General features: G+C 40.7%; 1 protein-coding gene across 2 annotated transcripts in view; it reads right to left on the minus strand.

The window, feature by feature from the left end:
- SCAPER (S-phase cyclin A associated protein in the ER) overlaps positions 1 to 22781 on the minus strand; it is a 400712-nt gene that overhangs the window by 70336 nt on the left and 307595 nt on the right. For both annotated transcript variants that reach the window (XM_018066270.1, XM_018066269.1), the window contains exon 26: positions 11976 to 12208. In XM_018066270.1, the coding sequence (XP_017921759.1) occupies positions 11976 to 12208 (233 nt within the window). The remainder of the gene's footprint in view (positions 1 to 11975; positions 12209 to 22781) is intronic.

A 22781-nucleotide genomic window follows, 5' to 3' on the forward strand; every position in this document is an offset into this window, starting at 1 on the left:
ATAGTGAAAAAATAGAAACTACTGACCTCAAATAGGTGTACAAACTGGGAATTTATTCATTCAAAAAAATGTCTAGAGCAGTTAAGATGAATTAATCAGAATTATATGCATCAACATAAATAAATCTCAACATGTTATGTGAAAATAGAAATTGAGAGAATTGTATGATAGCATTTATGTAAATTTTAAACACATACAAAACCAGAAATGTTTATTTATTATATGAATATATAAAAAATATATATATACTATACACATATATATTACACATACATATATACAAATAATATAAAAAATGCATGGGAACTATATACACATACTGTAACTCTCTCTCAAGAGATAAATCACTGTGCAAGAGAAGGGACTGTAGATGGGCAGTTAGCTATACCTGCCACATTTGGTTTCTTACCAGTATGAAAAAAGATCTAAGACAATATGGAAAAATGTTATCAGTTACTGAAAAATGATGTCAAGTTGGTACACAGGTATTGATAATTTTGTAAGGTGTAGGTTGATACACTACATAAACTCATAGAAAATTTAAATATTTTTGAAGAGAATAATGACAAACCGAAAGAGCATTTGAAACCTGTAAGATAAGGGTTAATGTTTTATTTCCCAGGTTTATTGAGATACAGTTAATATACACTTCCTTAAGTTTAAGGTATACAATGTGATGATTTGTGTATTGATTACAAAATATTACTGTCTTCTAGTTTCACACCACTGATCAGAGAAGATACTTGACATAATTTCTATGTTTTTGGATTGTTGAGACTTCTTTTGTGGCATAACATAGGATTCATCCTTGAAAATGTTCCATGTGTGTTTGACAGCAATATATATTTTGCTGCTGTTGGATGGAGTGCTCTATATATGTCTGTTAGGTCCTTTTGGCCTAAGTGCTGTTTATTTTTTTATTTTTATTTATTTTTAATTTTTTTTAATTTTTTAAATTTTAAAATCTTTAATTCTTACTGTTTCCTTATTGATTTCCTGTCTGGAAGATCTATCTATTATTGTTGGGTGTTTCTTCTTGCTGTGTAGTTGCCAAGTCATGTCTGACTCTTTTGCAGCCTCATGGACTGTAGCCTGCCTGGCTCCTTGTCCATGGGGTTTCCCAGGCAAGAATACTGGAGTGGACTGTCATTTCCTTCTCCAGGAATTTGTTGTCGAGAGTGGGGTATTAATTCCCCACATATTACTGTATTGTTGTTTTCCATTTAGTTCTGTTAGTATCAGTAAATATTTAGGGGCTCCAACATTGGATACATAAATAATTACTGTCATATCTTTGGTGGATTGACCCCTCTATCATTATATAATGATCTTCTTTGTCTCTTTTAACCATTTTTAGCTTAAAATCTACCCTTCCTTTCTTCTGGTTACCATTTCTCTGAAATACTTACACCCCTTTGCTTTCAGTCTTTGTGTCTTTAAAGCTAAAATGAGTCTCTTACAGTCAGCATGTTGTTGGATATTGTTTTTATCCTTCAGCCACTCTGTGTCTTTTGATTGGAGAATTTAATCCATTTACCCTTAAAGTAATTACTGGCTACTAATGGCACCCCACTCCAGTCCTCTTGCCTGGAAAATCCCATGGACGGAGGAGCCTGGTAGGCTGCAGTCCATGGGGTCGCCAAGAGTAGGACACGACTGAGTGACTTCACTTTCACTTTTCACTTTCATATATTGGAGAAGGAAATGGCAGCCCACTCCAGTGTTCTTGCTTGGAGAATCCCAGGGACGGGGGAGCCTGGTGGGCTGCCGTCTATGGCATCGCACAGAGTCGGACACAACTGAAGTGACTTAGCAGTAAGGACTTACTATTGATATTTCACTAATTATTTTCTGTTTTTTAGCTCCCTCGACCTGTGTTCCCTCTCTTGCTGTCTTCTTTTGTGACCTGATGACTTTTTGGGACAGTATGCTTTGACTTCTTTATACTAAGTGTATCTACTATAGGTTTTTCTTTGGGAAATGTACTACTTGAATTCTGTTTTTTAAATTAGTTAATTTTAATTGGAGAATAATTTACAATATTGTGGTGGTTTTTACCATACATTGACATGAATTGGCCACAGGTGCACATGTGTCCCCCATCCTGAACCCCCCTCCCACCTTCCTCCCCTCCCCACCCATCTGGGTTGTCCCAGAGCACTGACTTTGAGTGCCTTGCTTCATGCATCAAACTTGCACTGGTCGTCTGTTTCACATATCGTAACATACATGTTTCAATGCTATTGTCTCATATAATCCCATCCTCACCTTTTCCGTGTAGTCCAAAAGTCTGTTCTCTACATCTGTGTTTCTTTCACTGCCTTGAAAGAGGCACATGAACCCCAATGTTCACTGCAGCACTGTTTGCAATAGCCAGGACATGGAAGCAACCTAGATGTCCACTGGCAGATGAATGATGGATAAGGAAGCTATGGTACATATTACATTCTGTTTTAAGTTGGTAAGTTTGACAGCATACAGAAAATTTATGCAGTTGTCCCTTAGTATCTGTGGGGGATTGGTCCCAGGACCTGCTGTGGATACCAAAATTCATAGATGCTCAAGTCCCATCATTGGGACTCCATATCCTTGGTTCTGCACCTGCAAACTCAACCAGATTGCATAGTACTATAGTATTTATTAAAATAAAAACTTGCATGCAAGTGGACATGCACATTTCAGACCTGTGTTGTTTAAAAGTCAACTGTACCTTTGCTTCTCCTTCCTCATATTTCAGGTCATTCACGTTACAGTTTACATGTTTTTATAGTGTTTATTCAATAACAAATTTCTGTGGTTATGGTTACATCTATTACATTTGATTTTTAACTTTCAAACTAGCTTGTAAGTGAATTTTATGTATCAGCATTATAACACCAGAGATCTGATTTTGATTATATAGTTAGCATTACCAGTGAGTATTACACATCCATATGTTTTTATCTTATTAATTATCACCATTTTCTTTAAACCTGAAGAATGCCCTATAGTATTTCTTGTAAGGGAGGTCTAGTGGTGATGACTTTCCTCTGCTTCTTTTGTTTGAGAAAATCTTTATTTCTCCTTCATTCCTGAAGGACAGCATTGCTGAGTACAGCATTCTTGGTTGGCAGTTTTTTCTTCAATATTCTGAAAGCCTGTGCCATAGGCTGGGCTTCTTGATCAGGCTGCTGGCTGTGCTCTGATATTAAGCAAGATTGCTGGCTGGCCTCTCTGGTTGGGAGTGGTCTCCAGTTGTACATCATAGATGGGTGGGTCTAGAAACTGTCTCTGTGATTGAGAAGAATTTTGTCTGGGCTCCATTATAGGGTGGGGCTGCAGGCTATGCTCTGTAGTTGAGTATGGGACCATAGCTGGGTTCTGAGGTTTCCCAAGGTTACTGTTCAGTCTTCCTGGTTATGTGGGGTCAGAGGCTGAGCTCACAGTTGGACACGGCTGCTGGCTTGACGCCCTGCCTGAACAGGGCTGTAGTTTGGACTTTGCAGCTGCTTAGGTTCCATAGCTGACCTTCCTGGATGCTCAGAAATGAAGGCAATGGTGAGCAAGAAGGCACAGATGATGACCTGCTTTCCTGCCCAGGTTGCATGGTAAAACAAGCTCTGTAGCTGGTACAGCCTGGGGACCCTAAGCAGCAGAACTGCCAACTGAATTCCCTGACCAGATGGGGCTACAGCTCAACTTTATATATGGGCAGAGCTGCTGCCTGGGATCTCTGCTTGGGCACCACGGTAGCCAGGAGCACAATCCACCAAGATCTGAGTGCTGAAGCACCACACTCCCCTGTTCTATTTGCTCCCCACGGGTCAAGCCCTGCAGATTCCCCCAGTAATCTTTGTTAGGTGAGACCAAAGTGGAAGTGTCCCACAATGCTGGGGGAGCTACATGTCCATTTGGGCTCCTTCTTAGTACTGGAGAAACCACAGGCTTGTGGGGGGGCCTGCATACAGCACTGTGCTGGCCTGTGGGAGCACAGTGTGCAGCTGCTCCTCTTACCCTTCTAATGAGGTACTTCTTGGTCTCTGAGGTCCAGTAAGAGATGCTTCACGCTTACCCACTTTCTTTATTCTGAGTTTTCACAGTGGTTCTTGTCTATGCATAGTTACTATCTGGGCTTCTAGTGAGGCCATCTGTTTGATGGCACAATAAGTTCACAAACAATGAATGAAGACCTTGTAAATGGAGCATTTACCACAGGGAATCAACACTGATCCTGACAAATAGGAGCATCATCTACAGCACTGGAATCCATTTCATAGTACAAGATGGCTGGCTGTTCTTTAGTATATTCCACCCATATCTCAGAAAAGTTGTGGAGGCCAAAAAAGCCAAGATTAAGGTGCCAGCAGGGTTGGATTCCTCTGAGGCTGCTCTTTTTGGTTTCCAGATGGCGGTCTTCTTGCTACCTCTTCATATGGTTGTTCCTCATGCAGGTGCCTAATGATCTTATCATGTACCAAGAGCTTTTACAACTAAAAGAGTCAAGACCTCCAATAGGAAAACGGGCAAGTACATGAATAGGCAACTCACAAAAGACTGTCTGAGCCGCCAAGAAAGTCCTATTAAGATGGCCAGTGAACATTTAAAAATGTGCAGTATCATCACTAATATATAGAAATGAAACATTTTCACCTCCCAGTCTGGCTAAGACTCAAAAGAATGATGCTATTCAACACTGTCTAGGCTGAATGTACAAGGACATACTCATATGTAATCTCTCAGTTCAGTTCAGTTCAGTTCAGTCGCTCAGTTGTGTCCGACTCTTTGCAACCCCATGAATCGCAGCACGCCAGGCCTCCCTGTCCATCACAAACTCCTGGAGTTCACCCAAACTCATGTTCATCGAGTTGGTGATGCCATCTAGCCATCTCATCCTCTGTTGTCCCCTTCTCCTCCTGCCCCCAATCCCTCCCAGCATCAGGGTCTTTTCCAATGAGTCAACTCTTCGCATGAGGTGGCCAAAGTACTGGAGTTTCAGCTTTAGCATCAGTCCTTCCAAAGAACACCCAGGACTGATCTCCTTTAGAATGGACTGGCTGGATCTCCTTGCAATCCAAGAGACTCTCAAGAGCCTTCTCCAACACCACAGTTCAAAAGCATCGATTCTTTGGTGCTCAGCCTTCTTCACAGTCCAACTCTTACATCCATACATGACCACTAGAAAAACCATAGCCTTGACTAGATGGAACTTTGCTGGCAAAGTAATATCTCTGCTTTTGAATATGCTACCTAGGTTGGTCATAACTTTCCTTCCAAGGAGTAAGTGTCTTTTAATTTCATGGCTGCAATCACCATCTGCAGTGATTTTAGAGCCCCCCAAAATAAAGTCTGACACTGTTTCCACTGTTTCCCCATCTATTTGCCATGGAGTGATGGGAACAGATGCCATGATCTTCGTTTTTTGAATGTTGAGCTTTAAGCCAACTTTTCCACTCTCCTCTTTCACTTTCATCAAGAGGCTTTTTAGTTCCTCTTCACTTTCTGCCATAAGGGTGGTGTCATCTGCATATCTGAGGTTATTGATATTTCTCCCTGCATTCTTGATTCCAGCTTGTGCTTCTTCCAGCCCAGTGTTTCTCATGATGTACTCTGCATATAAGTGAAATAAGCAGGGTGACAATATACAGCCTTGGGGTACTGTTGTTCCATGTCCAGTTCTAACTGTTGCTTCCTGACCTGCATATAGGTTTCTCAAGAGGCAGGTCAGGTGGTCTGGTATTCCCATCTCTTGAAGAATTTTCCACATTTTATTGTGGTCCACACAGTCAAAGGCTTTGGCATAGTCAATAAAGCAGAAATAGACATTTTTCTGGAACTCTCTTGCTTTTTCCATGATCCAGTGGATGTTGGGAATTTGATCTCTCTATGTAGGACAATTTGGCAGTTTGTATCAAAATCCTTAATACACAGTTTCTGACCCCAAATTATACTTCTCAAAGTTTAATAGAAAACAATAATCAATTATAGGGAAAGATATTCTTTACAGTGTTATCTATAATAGTAAAATACTAGATAAACCTATTTAAGTAATAGGTCACCTGAAGCAAATCACCTTGGGCTTCCCAGGTAGCATTAGTGGTAAAGAAGTGCCAATGCAGGAGATGTAAGAGGTGTGGGTTTGTTCCCTGGGTGGGGAAGATCCCCTGGAGGAGGGCATGGCAACCTACTCCAGTATTCTTGCCTGGAGAATTCTTGTGGACAGAGGGGTGAGGCTACAGTCCATAGGGTCACAAAGAGTTGGACATGACTGAAATGACTTAGCACACATGGACAAGCAAATCACTGCCACATAATTAAATACTTGGAAAGCCAGTAGAAAGTCATTTGCAAGTTTCTGTTGATTTGAAATAAAAGAAATGAAAAAAGTATGACATAAAAAGTATGTGTAAGTATTACAATTTGTTTTCATAGAATAACCACATATATGTACACCAAAACCAAAATTAAAACCAGTGATTATCTTTGGGTGGTGGGATTAAAGACAATGCTTGTGTATTAAAAAATGCATTGTGATCGTCTGTGTTTTCCAAATTGTTGCAGGAACTCCTATAGCACAATGGTAAAAATACAAATAATTCAATTAAAAATAGACAAAACACCTAAATAGACATTTTACCAAAGAACAGATACAAATGGCCAGCAGATATAGGAAAAGATGTTCACCATCATTAATCATCAGGGATATACAAATCAAAACCACAATGACATACTCCCTAATACCTGTTAAGATAGTTATTATAAAAAGGAAACAAACAAGAAATCCTAAAAACCAGGAAATAATATTGGCAGGATGTAGAGAGAAAAGTGAAAGTTTGTACACTGCCGGTGGGAAAGTGTATTTGTATAGTCACTATGAAAAACAGTGCAGCATTCCTCAAGAGATTACAAACAGAAACACCATATGATCTATCAATTCCACTTCCGGGTATTATTGTGAAGGAAATCAATCACTATCTTAAAGAGATACTTGCACTCTCATGTTCACTGCAGCATTATCCAGAGCAGCTAAGTGTCCATCCTCAGATGAATGGATAAAGAAAAGTGGTAAAGCTGTGGCTCAGCTGGTAAAGAATGCACCTGCAATGCAGGAAGATACCCTGGAGGCTACCCACTCCAGTACTCATGGGCCTCCCTGTTGGCTTAGATGGTAAAGAATCTGCCTGCAATGTGGATGACCTGGGTTCGCTCCCTGGGTTCGCTCCCTGGGTTGGGAAGATCCCCTGGAGGAGGGCATGGCAACCCACTCCAGTATTCTTGCCTGGAGAATCTGCATGGACAAAGGAGCCTGGCAGGCTAGAGTCCACAAGGTCGCAAACAGCTGGACACAACTGAGCGATTAAGTACACACACTCAGATGGCTCAGTGGTAAAGAGTCCGCCTACTAATGCAGGAGATGCAAGAGACATTGGTTTGATCCCTGGGTGGAGGAGGAAATGGCAACCGATTCCAGTAATTTTGCCTGGAAAATTCCAGAGAGTTGCACACAGCTGAGCACACCTGCAAAGTGGTGTGTGTGTGTGTGTATGTATAAAATGAAATATTATTAAGCCATAAAAAAAAAAGGAAATCCTGCAATTTGTAACAATATGGGTTGCCCTTGAAGGCATCATGCTAAGTGAAATAAGTTAGACAGTTGAAGGGCAAATACTGTGTGGAATCTGAAAGAGTTGAATTCTCAGAAATAGTAGAATGCTTGCTGCCCAATGCTGGGGGTGGGTAGGGGAAATGGGGAGATGTTGGTTAAAGGGTACAAACTGACATTTATAAGATGAGTAGGTTCTAGGAATGTAACATATAGCATAGGGACTACAAGCTACAGCACTGTACTACATACTTGAAAGCTGCTAAACAGTAGCTCTTAAATGTTTCAATATACACACATACACGCAAAAGGTAATTATGTAAGATGATGGAGGTGTTAACTAACAGTTACTGTGGTTATCATTTTGCCCTACATATACATGTAACAAACCATCACGTTGTACATCTTAAACTTACACAATGCTATATATGTCCACCTATATCTCAATAAAGCCAGGAAAAAAACCAAACTGCAGAGCTTCAGGACTGATGCATTTCCTGGGCAAATTTCAAACCAGTGTTTTTTCACATTGCAATCTGCTTCTATCCTGTACATAATACTGCTTTCCTAGAACTATGCTAAACACTTGAAATTACCAACATTTGCATCTTACAAAAAAATTCGAATGTTTTACAGCCAAAAGATATTATCTGGATATTCTGTTCAAGTTTTTTTTTTTAATTTGTTTTTGTATCCCAGGACCCTGTAAAGTGTCTGGCATAAAGTGAGTACAAGTGGCAATATTTTGAGATGATAGATATTTCTGAGGATCCCTTAGGGCTAGGAACTGGACTGAATCATCTAAAATAAGGAGAATAAATACTGTTATTACCTCATCTCGGATAGATACCCCCTTGCCTCTTCCATGCCAGATAAGGAGAGAAAAGAGACATACGTCAGAGTGATGTACCCTTTTCCAGCTCTACCTTAGTGGTACAGGCAAGAGAACAGTGCCAAAAACTGTGTTGGAACCCTTCCCTCACAACTTTACAATGCTAGACATTTATAAACTGACAAAAAAGGCCCAGGTTGTAGCAGGGAGTGGAGTGAGATTTCCTGTCAGTTCATATTCGAGAAGGTGAGAAAGAAAGCATGAAACTATTTACACATATTCTGTTTGCTTCACTAGGAAGATCTGAGATACAGTTTGTGGTCCTACACATAGGGATCATCAAGCCAGCCAACAATGCAGTATCTACAAGAAAACACTATTTACCAAAAGTGGTTCAAGCCAGATAAAGAGTGACATCGTTTTGCTCTGAAGCACTGTAATTGCCTATCATCCTTTTTAAGTTACATGAATTATTTGGTTTGGCAGATCATCACTGTTATCTTTCCCCCCCCCAATAACCTGTTTTCTTAATGAAGGATCTGGTAACTATAATAATAAGCATAAAAATGTAGGTACTTTCTCCTGGAAGGCCCACTGGAATTGCACTAAAGCACCTGGCTGGGCCTTCTGCCTCACTGTAGCCGAGGCATGTAGCTGAGTTGTCTGGATGACAAGAATGCAGGGACGCTGCATCACACAGTAGCCCAAGGGAGGATGCTGGGCATTTATCAGCAGGGAGGGCCAGGTTCTAAAGACCAAAAGGACATGGGGAAATTGAATGAGATCAAGCAACAGAGAGAAAGGCCAGGGAGGGTCAAAGTCAAGTGCTGCATGATAAATGGTTTGTGCACCCAAAGGGCCTGCCTAGTACTCTCGAGCAATAAATATGCTTGGGGAGAGAGGGCAGGCGGCTGCAAGGGACAAGTTAACAAAGTAATCAAGGGTAAGAAAGATCCTGAATGAAACAACTGTTTCCAAGAAAGCACTACAAGAGACCAGATGAAATTTATGAACTGAGAAAGAAGCGAATGCAGAAGAGGGCATTCTCTTTCTCCTATTAACCTACTATAAGCTTCAAAAAGTAACAAATTGCATGGGTTTTGGGAGTCAGAGATCAGTGCAGATCACAGAGGAGTTTCTGCTAGGTGGGACAGGTAATTGATTAACACCAGATGGAATCTTGGGAAATTAAATGTCCTATCTGATTCCAGATTCACCAGGGAAAAAGAATTTAAATGTCAGAGTAGGAATAAATTTCCCTGGAGAAAAGGTGACTGTGGAAGGAAGCAGGGTTGACCGTGAACAGGTGTTAGAAATTGCCACATTTGTGTAGTGGAAAATATACAGCTGTTGGAAGTCCAGATAGACCTGAGTTCCAGTCTCAATTCTCCTACTTAAATTTTAAACTTATTCATTACATAACCTTTAACCCCGCTGAGCAATTTCCTTACCTACAAAGTTTGAACAACAGAGTGGTTCCAAATAGAAAAAGGAGTACGTCAAGGCTGTATAGTGTCATCCTGCTTATTTAACGTATATACAGAGCACATCATGAGAAATACTGGGTTGGATGAAGCACAAACTGGAATCAAGATTGCCAGGAGAAACATCAATAACCCTAGATATGCAGATGACACCACCCTTATGGTAGAAAGAGAAGAACTAAAGAGCCTTTTGATGAACGTGAAAGAGGAGAGTGAAAAAGTTGGCTTAAAGTTCAACATTCATAAAACTAAGATCATGGCATCTGGTCCCATCACTTCATGGGAAATAGATGGGAAAACAATGGAAACAGTGACAAACTTTATTTTGGGGGGACTCCAAAATCACTGCAGATGATGACTGCAGCCATGAAATTAAAAGACACTCCTTGGAAGAAAAGTTATGACCAACCTAGATAGCATATTCAAAAGCAGAGACATTACTTTGTCAACAAATGTCTGTCTAGTCAAGGCTATGGTTTTTCCAGAATTGATGCTTTTGAACTGTGGCAATGGAGAAGACTCTTGAGAGTCCCTTGGACTGCAAGGAGGTCCAACCAGTCCATCCTAAAGGAAATCAGTCTTGAGTATTCATTGGAAGGACTGATGCTGAAGCTGAAACTCCAGTACTTTGGCCACCTGATGCAAAGAAATGACTCATTTGCTAAGACCCTGATGCTGGGAAAGATTGAAGGTGGGAGGAGAATGGGATGACAGAGGATGAGATGGTTGGATGGCATCACCGACTCAATGGACATGAGTTTGAGGAAACTCCGGGAGTTGGTGATGGACAGGGAGGCCTGGCATGCTGCAGTCCATGGGGATGCAAGGAGTTGGACACAACTGAGCGACTGAACTGAACTGAACAAAGTCTGAATTAGAAATCCTACACTTACAGGGCTGCAAAGCCTCGACTACAATACTTTACTCTCCTTCATGGATCACAGCCTTGCATAACTCAACAAAGCTATAAGCCATGCCTCGCAGGGGCACCAAAGACAGACGGGTCATAGTGGAGTGTGTGCAAGCTGTCGCTTCAGTCGTGTCCAGTTCTTTGTGATCCTTTGGACTGTAGCCCACCAGGCTCCTCTGTCCATGGGATTCTCCAGGCAAGAATAATGGAGTGTGTTGCCAAGTCCTTCTCCAGGGGATCTTCCAGACCCAGGGATGAAACCCACATCTCACTATGTCTCCTGCACTGCAGGCAGGTTCTTTACCAATAGCATCACCTGGGGCACAACTACAGAGGATCCAGAGGATATCACTGTCCTCTAGAGTTTCTACACTTTCTGTGTGAGTACTAAGTCACTTCAGTTGTGTCAGACTTTTTGCGACTCTATGGACTGTAGTCCGCCAGGCTCCTTTGTCTGTGGGATTCTCCAGGCAAGAATACTGGAGTGGGTTGCCATGCCCTCCTCCAGGAAATCTTCCCAACCCAGGGACTGAACCCTTGTCTCTGGCATCCCCAGGAGTGGCAGGCTGGTTCTTTACTACTAGTGCCACCTGGGAAGCCCCTAAAAGATTCTTCCTTTCCACACCGGGAGTCAAGAGTTCTTTGTCATAGTGGAGAGTTCTGATAAAATGAGGTTACCAACTCAATGCACGAGTTTGAGCAAACTCCGGGATACAGTGAAGGACAATGAAGCCTGCCATACTGCAGTCCATGGGGTTGCAAAGAGTCAGACACAACTTAGCAACTAAACAACAGCATAATACGTTACTAATAATGGGTGCGACAATTAACGAGAGCTATTCTGAGTACTTAAAATCTGAAAACATTTATGAGAGATGAGCTGAGATAGGGGAATTCTTAGAAATTCTTTGAGTTGGAAAGAGCTGACAGCAAAAACAGTTAAATTCTAATTCTAATACTGAATATTAAATACCAAGAATGACAGATGAGCTTTAACTATACTGTTTTTCCTTAATAGGACTTTTCTTCTCTCTACAAAATGTGGTATATTTTCTATCAGGAATTTTTGGATGGTGTGAAAACAACTGCCATCACATGGGCCCTGAGACTTAAAATTATTTTAAAATAATTTTTTTACACAAACAAGTTTTAAGAAATCTAGAAACTTACCTGATGAGGTCCTGAACCCGACTGTTAAAAGCATCACCTTGTGAGGGTTTGCTTTTCATTTCCTGTGTTGATATTTTTGGTGTAGTTGGCTGGCTGTTTCCATCTGGTCGATTGGCAATCAGGCAGCCAAAAACCGCAGCACTGACTTTGAGAAGTCCAGTTGTCAAGCCTTCGAAAACTTGCTTATTTGTATTTCTTCCCAAAATAGCAGTATTTTCATCTGGAACATAAACCTAGATGGAAAAAATACAGTATTGTATTTCAATAAAACCACCAAAAATGAACAGAGATGATACGGAAAATTTCTGGAATCATAAATAATTTTGAAATTCTAGAAGTGCTATTTGAATGCTTGAGTACTGGTTCTAAAGTCAGACTGTCAGTTCAAATCTCAATTTTGCCCCTAGTGGCTAGGTGTCCTTGGGCAGGTCTCTACTCCCAATTTTCAATTTTCTCATAAAACAGGGATAATGACATTACCGATAACAGAGGGTTCTTGTGAGGACTAAATGAGCTAATAACATAAAATGCCTAGCTCATCCTAAGCCTATAATAAGCACTCAATAAATATTACTTATTCAACTGAATAAAGTATTAAAAATTTGTATAAACTCAGAAAACAAGCCAACTGGTTAATTGATAGCACTGTCATGGGAAGCACACCCTGACTGAAACCATCCATCCTGGTCAGGCACCACAGTAACCATGTGTGTGAGTTATTTTACAACAGGAGGTCCCGGTAAGGAGCACGGAACTAATAAGCCAGCACTAACCAGAAGAGTTCAGGAAAGGTCAAAAAGAGACACCACGTGTCCAACCACCTCCCAGAATCCTTCTTGCTGGCATCCATCTTGGCCGAGCAATGCGTGTGTCATTAGGAAGGACTCTGAGTCAGAATGACTAGCCAAAGACAACCCAGAGACTAATCCCACCACCACACAACCCGAGACTGCGAGCCACGTGGCAGAGCAGTCCCCCTGGGTTCCCTTACCCTCCTGCTCTCCTTGGGTGTCCCTTCCCAATAAAGTCTCTAATTTTGTCAGCACATGTCTCCTCAGACAGTTCATTTCTGAGTGTTAGACAAGGGCCCACCCTTGGGCCCTGGAAGGTGTCCCCCTTCCCACAATAGCTGTTTCTTGTCAAAGTAGATTTTTAAAACATCTAATCTAAATTCCTCTATGAGGAAAAATTTTGCATTTATTATAAGATGGTAAAATATAATAGTATTTCTCCAGAATTTCCCCTAATACACAGAGTCATATTGAGCTGTTTGCTTATAGTTTACAGGAAGTAATATGGCTGTTAAAAGTTGGACAAGGAGTCAGAACGTGGGCTTGGGTTCCAGCCCCAGATATATGATCTTAGACATGTTCCTTAACCTTTCTGTGTCTCAGTTTCCTCAACTGTTACATGAAGATAATTACAGTATCCAATGAATCAACATACATAAAGCCTTAGCACAGTGTCTGGCTCATAGGTAAGTCCCACAGAAGTGCCATCTGCTACATCCAAAGAGAAGTAGCAACTGCTACTCTTACTATGATTCCTACTACTACCAGGAGTAAATACAACTGGGTATGAACAGCAGCTCTCACAGAGAAGGATGAGTGGAAGCACAGTGGCTAGATATGTAATCACCAGGCTGGGAACTCTGCTTTGGCATGTGATATTGGCTACTTAAGGGTTCACTCTTCCCAGGAGCAGAGGCTCCTGAAGACCTTGCTACCAAGAAAGGGGCAGAGACAACAGGCCAGAGATAGGGAGGAAGAAAGTTTAAACATGGAATCAGATGGCTTTGTGTTCAAGTTCCAGTTCCTCCTCTAGCAGGTCACATGACTTTAGGTAAACACTTCACATTTACAACTCAGCAAATCACCATAAAGGCACAACTTTTCTTTTCTTTTACAAACTTCAGAAAGAATATGAGAAACACATTTCTGGGTAATGTCAGGGTTCTTCATACATCACAAATTTTCATATTCCTTTCATTTCAAAAACCTTGTACTGATACTAAATATTTCAAATAAAACACTATACACGTGCTCTTAGCAACCTTTCCCTTTTCTAGAAGCATTTTAACCCAGTAATCAGATCTTTCAAAAATATAGTTGAGAATCATGAAGATATTAAAGACTTCTGAGATACCAAAATTAATGTCATTTATTTAATCACCTGCTCATCTAACATTTGAATATCCAGTATGTCCATGGTCAAAGACACAGAGATTCTCTGTTTACTGTAAGGTCATTTAGACCCTGTAGACTCTGATTTTACAAGTAAGTGTAGCAAGCTGTGGCTTACTGGTTTATAGTAGAACAGAAAGAACAATATGAAGAAGTGGTGGCCATTTTAGAGGTAGCAAAGTAAAAGTGAAAGTCACTCAGTCATGTCTGACTCTTTGTAATTCCCTGGATTATACAGTCCATGAAATTCTCCACGCCAAAAGACTAGAGTGGGTGGCCTTTCCCTTCTCCAGGAGATCTGCCCAACCCAGGGATAGAACCCAGCTCTCCTGCATTGCAGGTGGACTCTTCACCAGCCGAGCCACAAGGGAAGCCCAAGAATACTGGATACGGGTAGCCTATCCCTTCTCCAGCGGATCTTCCTGACCCAGGAATCAAACCAGGGACTCCTGCATTGCAGGTGGATTCTTCACCAACTAAGCTATCAGGGAAGCAAAACAAGGTACTATCCTTGAAGCTCAAGGCAAAAAACAGATATAAGAATACTAAAGGCTCTGCAATCTGAGACTCATTGCCTTTATTGGACTCATTTTTTTTTTGCACTGAAATTATTATTTACTAAAAACAGTATACCTGTTTATGCTCAAAATGACAACCTTGAGGTATTAAAAAAGGCTAAATTATGAGCCACAACTTATTTGGCGGGGGGGGGGGTGCAGAGAAAAAATGATGAAAACTAACATTTCTTAGGGTTTTCTTCTATGCCAAGCACTTAAGCATTTTCCTTATACCATACCATTTGGAGAAGGAAATGGCAACCCACTCCAGTATTCTTGCCTGTAAAATTCCATGGATGGAGGAGCCTGGTAGGCTACAGTCCATGGGGTCGCAGCAAAGAGTCGGACACGACTGAGTGACTTCATTTCACTTTCACGTCACTTATACCATCACATTTAATTTTTGTAGATTAACATCTCAAAGGTCAGAGACAGCAGTCAACACATCCAAGTTTCAGAGCTATAGTTAAAGAGCTGGGATTGAAACCTGAGTTTGTTAGACTCTAAAGCCATGTGCTTTCTCTCACCCCACACCAACTTCCCACTGGCCATCTCTTTTTCTGGGAATTCTGGAGAAACTGTCTCTAGTGGAAGGAGGTGAAAACTGATCATAGGTCAAACATGGCCTTTCTGATGTCTTTTCCATTAAAAGTTCTTAATTAATAAGAACTTTACTCGTGACCAAAGAGCATGAAAATACTTTATTTAAAGATTGTTGGAATAATTATGAATGAAATATACTAAGCCTCTTATTCAGAAACCATAAATGTGGTGCAGGGACCAAATGTCACTTCTTCATCCGTCCCCTAAAATAAGCTCAATCAAAGTCAAGTAAATCAGATATATGTTTGCACTATTTTTATATTCTTTGTCCACAGCTGACAACTTTTGATTTTTGTCTTTCATTGAGGATTTCTGCTTAATTTTAGAAACACCATTTTACCAGTTTCTTATAAAGTAAACAGAAATGAAAAAACATCTCTAACAATTTGCCAGTTATACAAAGAACCCTTGTGGTCTGCAGGAGCCAAGGAGTTCTCCTCCTCCTTAGGAGCCAAGCCTCCCTTGTTAGGCTTGTCATGGTGAACCCTGGGACCAGGGACCTGAGTCCAAAGGCCCTCACTGTACTGAAGTTTTATTTTTCTCATCCTGATTTCTTATTTTCCAACAGTCTAAGCCCCTCACCTCATCAGATTTCCCCCCCACATCTGTTTTTCTCTAATTTCTTCATTTAACATTGATCCTTTCACTGTTGAGAATAGTTTTCTTTCGCTTGTAACCTTTGGTGAAGACTGTCTCATCAGGACATCACCTTACTCAAAATCACAGAAGCTTTCTCCATCCTTCTATATAGATTCTTCTTCTGCTGGTTTAGAATCATTTTACTGCAATGTTTTCATAGGAAACTGATGTTTCATCTAAGAAAGAATTTCAAAACTGCCTGAATTAAGGTATGAAAGCGCTTATCTTTAGTTAGACAAAAGGTTCTTTCTAGTCTTCAAGAATGAGACTTGATAAAGAGAAACTTTAAGGAGAAGGTATCTACACTGTAAAGGATATTCTATTCAGAGCAGTACTCTGTACTGCTGTCTTTTGTCTAGCTGGGTATCACTGTTACTTGCTGGAGGTAAAGTAACTCATTAGCGGCCTGCTCTTCTGGGACACTTACTAGATGAAATGCATATCTAGAGTTCTGATATATGCTTATACACTAACACTTGAGTTTGAACTTCCTTCTAATACCGCTGCTGGGCCAAGGGCACCCTGCAAGTTCAGGGGCCTGTCCTTTACGAAAGGTGTTTTAGCAACATTCTCCCCTCCCCCTGCACACTGTCTATTGCACACCTGGTTTACCTGAGTCTGGAAAACATTCCATCCTGGGGTGGGTGGTCGGTGGAGGGCAGGGGAAGGTTACCTTCCCAGCATGCAGCCCTGCGTGTGACTTCACCACCTGCCAGAATGTGCCAGGCTTGGCCTGGGAAAAATCAGAGCTATGTAGCTTTTGGTTCCTCTCAATTTGTCACTTCTGAGGCAGAAATCTAAAAAGCCACAGTTTCTCTTCCTCTAGTATATTTCTTTAGGATACACTGGTGTGGTCATTATCTTACTCTCACAGTAGCAGCAAACTATAAGTTAATTTCATGTACATATGCTTACTAAATTTCTCCTTCCTCTCAAAAAACATTTGGCCCTCTCAAAATCTGCAGATATTTCATATAGTTTTAGATTTAGAAAGAAACTTAGAATCAGATTGTTTCATTTTATAGTTGAGGAAATCACGGTCCAGGGGAGAAAGAGACTTTCCTGAAAAGAAAGAAACCATCAGGGCTGGAATAAGTACTGTTCTCTAAACCTATTCCAAGGAGAAACCCAATATCTATAGGGCCAAGCCCTGAAGCAAAGTGTTTTAGCAAAATTAAATTAAAAGTCACTATCACTTTTAAAAGAAGAGCTCATATTCTTTTTCCCCCCCAATACCTCCTACCATGTTTCAAAAACTTCCTACACTCTTTTTTGCAGCCCAGAAAGATGCTTTTATTAGTAGTATAAATCTATCCCTCTGTAATATGATTCCATGAGAGACAAAATTAACTTGGTAATCAGTGGTAATACTATCCAACTAATTTTCAGTATTGTGAAGTTGGGTTTAAGTATTTTTAAGTTGTACAGTGTGTTCACAATGGTTGGAATATGAATTAAACTCACTAAGAACCAACAGGAGATTGTTTAGAAAGCTCCTACCAAGTCAGTGTCAGAGTATAAGGAAAAAAAAAACAAAAAAGGCAAAAAAGTGTGGAAGGACTCCAGCATCAGACACAGGTTTCTACATTGTTGGCACCATTTTACTTCCTTAGCTAAACTGTCTTCAGACACACAACAGTCTTTGCACCACTGATATTTTGTAAAACATCTATGCTCATGTTACATTATGACATGCTATGTTATAAAAATAGAAGTCATGAAAGATATTTACCCTGATGATTTACTTGGCTTGAACGCATGAAAGGAAATTACATAGGAATGGCTAATAGTTTTTCAACGTTATCTTTTTAAAATTCCATAAACAATATTAAGACAGTATTAGAGGATTTTGTATTTTATCCCAAATACATTTGTATTTTTAATACATTTATGCCTTTCAGCCTGTTTGTATATTTTATGCAGTCAAAATCCTACATAAAATAATTTTAGCAAACTCTATAGTACATGCCTTAGTGGTCTTGATGGTTGGAAATTTCTTTGTTATTAATGTTGAATCATATCATTCTTCTGCTCAAAAGAATCCCTGGCTTATCTTCTGCAAAGTTAAAGTCCAAAAATGCATCATGGCCAAAGAGCCCCTCCCTGACATACTTCTCCAGTAACCTTTCTAGATTCATGTGCTTCACTCTGCTGGCTCTTGCTCTATTATCTCTTCTGCCTGAATACTCTCCTCCCAGGTGTCCTCCCAGGTATCCCAGACTCACTCCCCCTCTTCTGCTAGTTCTCTATTCAAACACCACCTTATCCATAAGCCTTCCCAGACCACCTCTTTAAAAGTCACAGCCTTCTCCCGCAAACCCAATTCCCTTTCCTGTTTCCTCAAGCTTTATTTTTCTCCCACTGCAATGGTCACCTTCTAAACTATTATGTGTTGGTATTTCCTCTCCCTCAAAGCTAGAATATAAACTCCACGAGGGCGAGGTTTTGTTTTGTTCACTGCTCTGTTCCTGGCACCTAAAACAACTTCCTGGGCTTCCCTCGTGGCTCAGATGGTAAAGTGTCTGCCTGCAATGCGGGAGACCCAGGTTCGATCCCTGGGTCAGGAAGATCCCCTGGAGGAGGGCATGGTAACCCACTCCAGTACTCTTGCCTGAAAAATTCCACTGATGGAAGAGCCTGGCAGGCTACAGTCCATGGGGTCGCAAAGAGTCGGATGCGACTGAGCAACTTCACTTTCTTTCTGTTCCTGGCGCCTCAAACAACACTGGTTATGTGTATGGGTGCTTGGTCGCTAAGCTATGTCTGACTGTGACCCCATGGACTATAGCCCCCCAGGCTCCTCTGTCTATGGGATTTCCCAGGCAAGAATACTGGAATGGGTTGCCATTTCCTTCTCCAGGGGGTCTTCTCTATCCAGGGATTGAACCTGCATCTCCTGCATTGGCAGGCGGATTCTTTACCCACTGAGTCACTTGGGAAGCCCGCTGGCTATGTAGAAGGTGTTAGAAAAATATCTGTTGAACGCACTTAGACACTGATTTTCAATTAGAAAGATATTATTGTGACTCATTCACAAGTTAAAAATAAAGCCAGCACTTAAAAATCAAAAATGTACAGTATGCAGTCACCCTGGATGAATCTGTAAAGCGAGTAGGAGGCAGAAAGGAATTTGCCCATTACGCCCTTCTCCATGCAGTCTTCTGCTTCTTCACCTCTTACTCCTGCTTCAGTTGCTGCACTCTGTGGGGTATGTCTTCTATTTCCCCCACCTGCCAGCATAAGTCATGTGCTTCACTGCAGTCTCCAAATACCCCCTGCACATTCTGCTTCATTGTAGCACTAACAGCAGTGCATTTTAAATGTCTCTTAGCTATCTTTTCTGGGCTTTCCTAGTGACTGAGCGCTGAAGAATTCACCTGCTAATGTAGGAGACCTGGGTTCGATCCCCTAGAGAAGAAAATGGCCACCCACTCCAGTATTTTTGCCTGGAAAATCCCATGGACAGAGAAGCCTGGTGGGCTACAGTCCATGGGTTGCAGAGAGTCAGACACGACTTAGTAACTAACAACAGTAACAATCTGTCTTTTCTACTGGACTGTAAGCTATTTGTCTCTGCAATTAAGGTGCCTACTATCTACCTGGTGCTTTTAGATGTTTGTGGAATGAAAGAATGAGTAGGTTCTAAAAGCATTTACAAAGCAGTACTGATGTGTTGAGATTACTGTGTTGAGAGCTAGGAGGCTAGGGTCTCATTCTACCTTAGCCATTGTTACCAACATGACCTGTGTGTCTCCAATCTTTCTGCATAAATTAAGGGCATTCGGCTTTAAAATTTGCTGAGTCTGTTGGAAGTAAGATGATGAGAGGTACTTTAATTCATTAAATGTTTACAGCAACCCTCAAATATATCTGTTATTATCCTTATTGTGCAAGTGAGAAAACAGAGGCTCAGAAAGGTAAAACAACTTGAACAAGGTTGTGAAGTCAGTAAATGATAACACAGCTTCTCAAATTCAGAAAGCCTGATTTCATGTATGGTGATTTATCCCGACATCACTGTATCTTTCCTAGTAGGAGGATGGAGTGGTTAATCTCCAAGGCCTCTTTTTATTCTCAGAGTCTATGGTTCTGTAGGTCTAATTTATGATCATGAAATTATTCAAATAAAGCCATCTATCTGGAGTACAAATAGTGAGTTTCCATGCCTTCCTCCAGGGGATCTTACCAACCCAGGGATCGAACCTGCAACTCTTATGTCTCCTAAATTGGTAGGAAGGTTCTTTATCACTAGTGCCAGCTGGAAGCCCCCCTTAATCTACATATCCATTACCAAAACCTATGAATTTCAAGGACTTCCCCAGTGGCTCAGTGGTAAAGAATCTGCCCGTGATGCAGAAGATGCAAGAGACGCAGGTTTGATCCCTGGGTTGGGAAGATCCTCTGGAGGAGGGCATGGCAACCCATTCCAGTATTCTTGCCTGGAGAATCCCATGCACAGAGGTGCCTGGTGGGCTACATAGTCCAGTGTGTCGCAAAGAGTCAGATACGACTGAAGTAACTGAGCGGATAGACACATCCCAATTCTACATCCTGAATGTTTCTTGACTCCACTTCGATGGCCATACTTATACTAGCCCAAGTCACCGTAATCTTTCTTACAGACTACTCTAATAATCTAACTGGTTTCTCTGCATTCATATTTGTTCCCCCCAAATCCATTTCTGATTGTACCTGACATCCTTCCAGAGTGTACATTTGACTAAAGTCAGAAACTTAACTGAACCTACAAAGTCCAGCTTTGGCCCCAATCTACCTCATTTGCCCAAATTGATTCCCTTCACTTCTTGCTCACGAGGATCTAGCCTCAATGGCCTTTCTTTGGTTCCCTGAATTCCACAAGCTCTTTTCCACCTTAGGGCTCTCTCAGGAGCTATTTTTTCTGCCTAGATTATCCTCTCACCTCCCTTTCTGCCTAGCTAACAGGCAAAAACTAAAGCCTCAGGATTTTAATATAAATGTCACTTCTCCTGGGAGGCCTTTCTTGACCCTCCTAACTCGGTCAGTTCCCATTCATGCTTTCCCAGGGTACCCTGTACACATTCTTTCAGCCTGTGTCACAACACTAGTCACGTAATTAATCACATGATGCCTACTTCCGATACCTGGTAAAACAGAAGCTCTGTGAAGACTGGGACAGATGTGCTTCATACACTGTTCTACCCCTTGTAACAAATGTTCAATTCCTCATATATGTACTTAACAAGTATTTTTAAAAGACTAAAAAATTATTTGAAAATGGTACTATTGTTTATCCCCATATTATAGGTGAGAAAATTGAGTTTTAGAGAAGCAAAGAAATTGGTTCAAAATTAGAAGTTAGCTAATTATGGAGTTAGAATTTGTATCCAGGTAGTCTGATTCCAGAGGCTGGGCTATATCACCTTCTAAGGTATATGAGACAATTACCAGGAGACATCTACTCTTTTTAACCCATTTTTATGTCTTTTTAAAAAGTTATGGCAAAATACATGCAATACAATATTTACCCTCTTCACCATGTTTAAGTGCACAGTTCAGTGGTAATAAATACATTCACATTTCTGTGCAACTATCGCCACCATCCATCCCCTTAATTCTTTTCATCTTGTAAAACTCTATACCCACGAAACAATAACTCTCCATTCTCTCCTTCCCAGGGCCTCTGGGAACCAACATTCAAGATTCTGTCTTTATAATTTTGACTACGCTAAGCACCTCATATAAGTGGAATCACACAGTATTTTGTCTTTGAGTGACTGGCTTCTTTCACTAAGCGTAATATCCTCAGAGTTCATGCATGCTGAAGTGCATGGCAGAATTTCCTTCTAAACTTTTGAAGGCTGAATAACATTCCCCTGTATGGATATACCACAACTTTATTTATCCACTCATTCACTGATGAGCATTTGGGTTTGTTTCCACATTTTATCTACTATGAATAATGCGGCTATGAATATATGCCTATCTTTTTAAGATTCTGATTGCAAGTCTTTTTGGTATATGCTCAGAAGCAAAATTACTGGACCATATGGTAATTTTATTTTTAGTTTTTTCAAGAATTAGTTCCTTTAGACACTTTAAAGAAAACACCATTTTCTACAATGGTTGTGACCATTTTACATTCCCTCAGCAGTGCACAAGGGTTCCAATTTCTCCATATCTTCACCAAACCATTTGTTTTTTAAATCTTTTTGCCAATGGCCATCTTAATGAATGAATATGAGGTAGTATTTCATTTCTCTAATGATTAATGATGTTGAGTATCTTTTCATGCACTTATTGGTCATTCACATATCTTCTCTGGAGAAATGTCCAAGTTTTTTGACAATATTTTAATTGGGCTTTATTTTGCTGCTGTTGTTACTGAGTTGCAGGAGTCTCTATATATTCTAGATATTAATCCCCTATCTGATAAATGATTTGCAAATAATTTTCTCCTAGTCTGAAGGCTGCCTTTTTATTATATTCATAGATGCACAAATTAAAAAAGAATCATTCAGTCCAATATGTCTGTTTTCTTTTGTTACCTGTGCCTTTTGTGTCATATACAAGAAATCACTGCCAAATCCAACCTCATGAAACCCTTGCCCTGTGTTTTTCCACAGGTTTTATTATTTTAGCTTTTATATTTAGTTCCTTGATTCATTTTTGTCTTAGAATCCGCCTGCCAATGCAGGAGACACAGGAGATGTGGGTTTGATTCCTGAGTCAGGAAGATCCCCTGGAGAAGAAAATGGCCACCCACTCCAGTATTCTTGCCTAGAAAATCCCGTGGACAGAGGTGCCTGGTGAAATACAATTTATGGGGTCCAAGAGCTGGACAT

The sequence above is a fragment of the Capra hircus genome, chromosome 21 (assembly GCF_001704415.2).
Source record: "Capra hircus breed San Clemente chromosome 21, ASM170441v1, whole genome shotgun sequence".
Lineage (NCBI taxonomy): Eukaryota > Metazoa > Chordata > Mammalia > Artiodactyla > Bovidae > Capra > Capra hircus.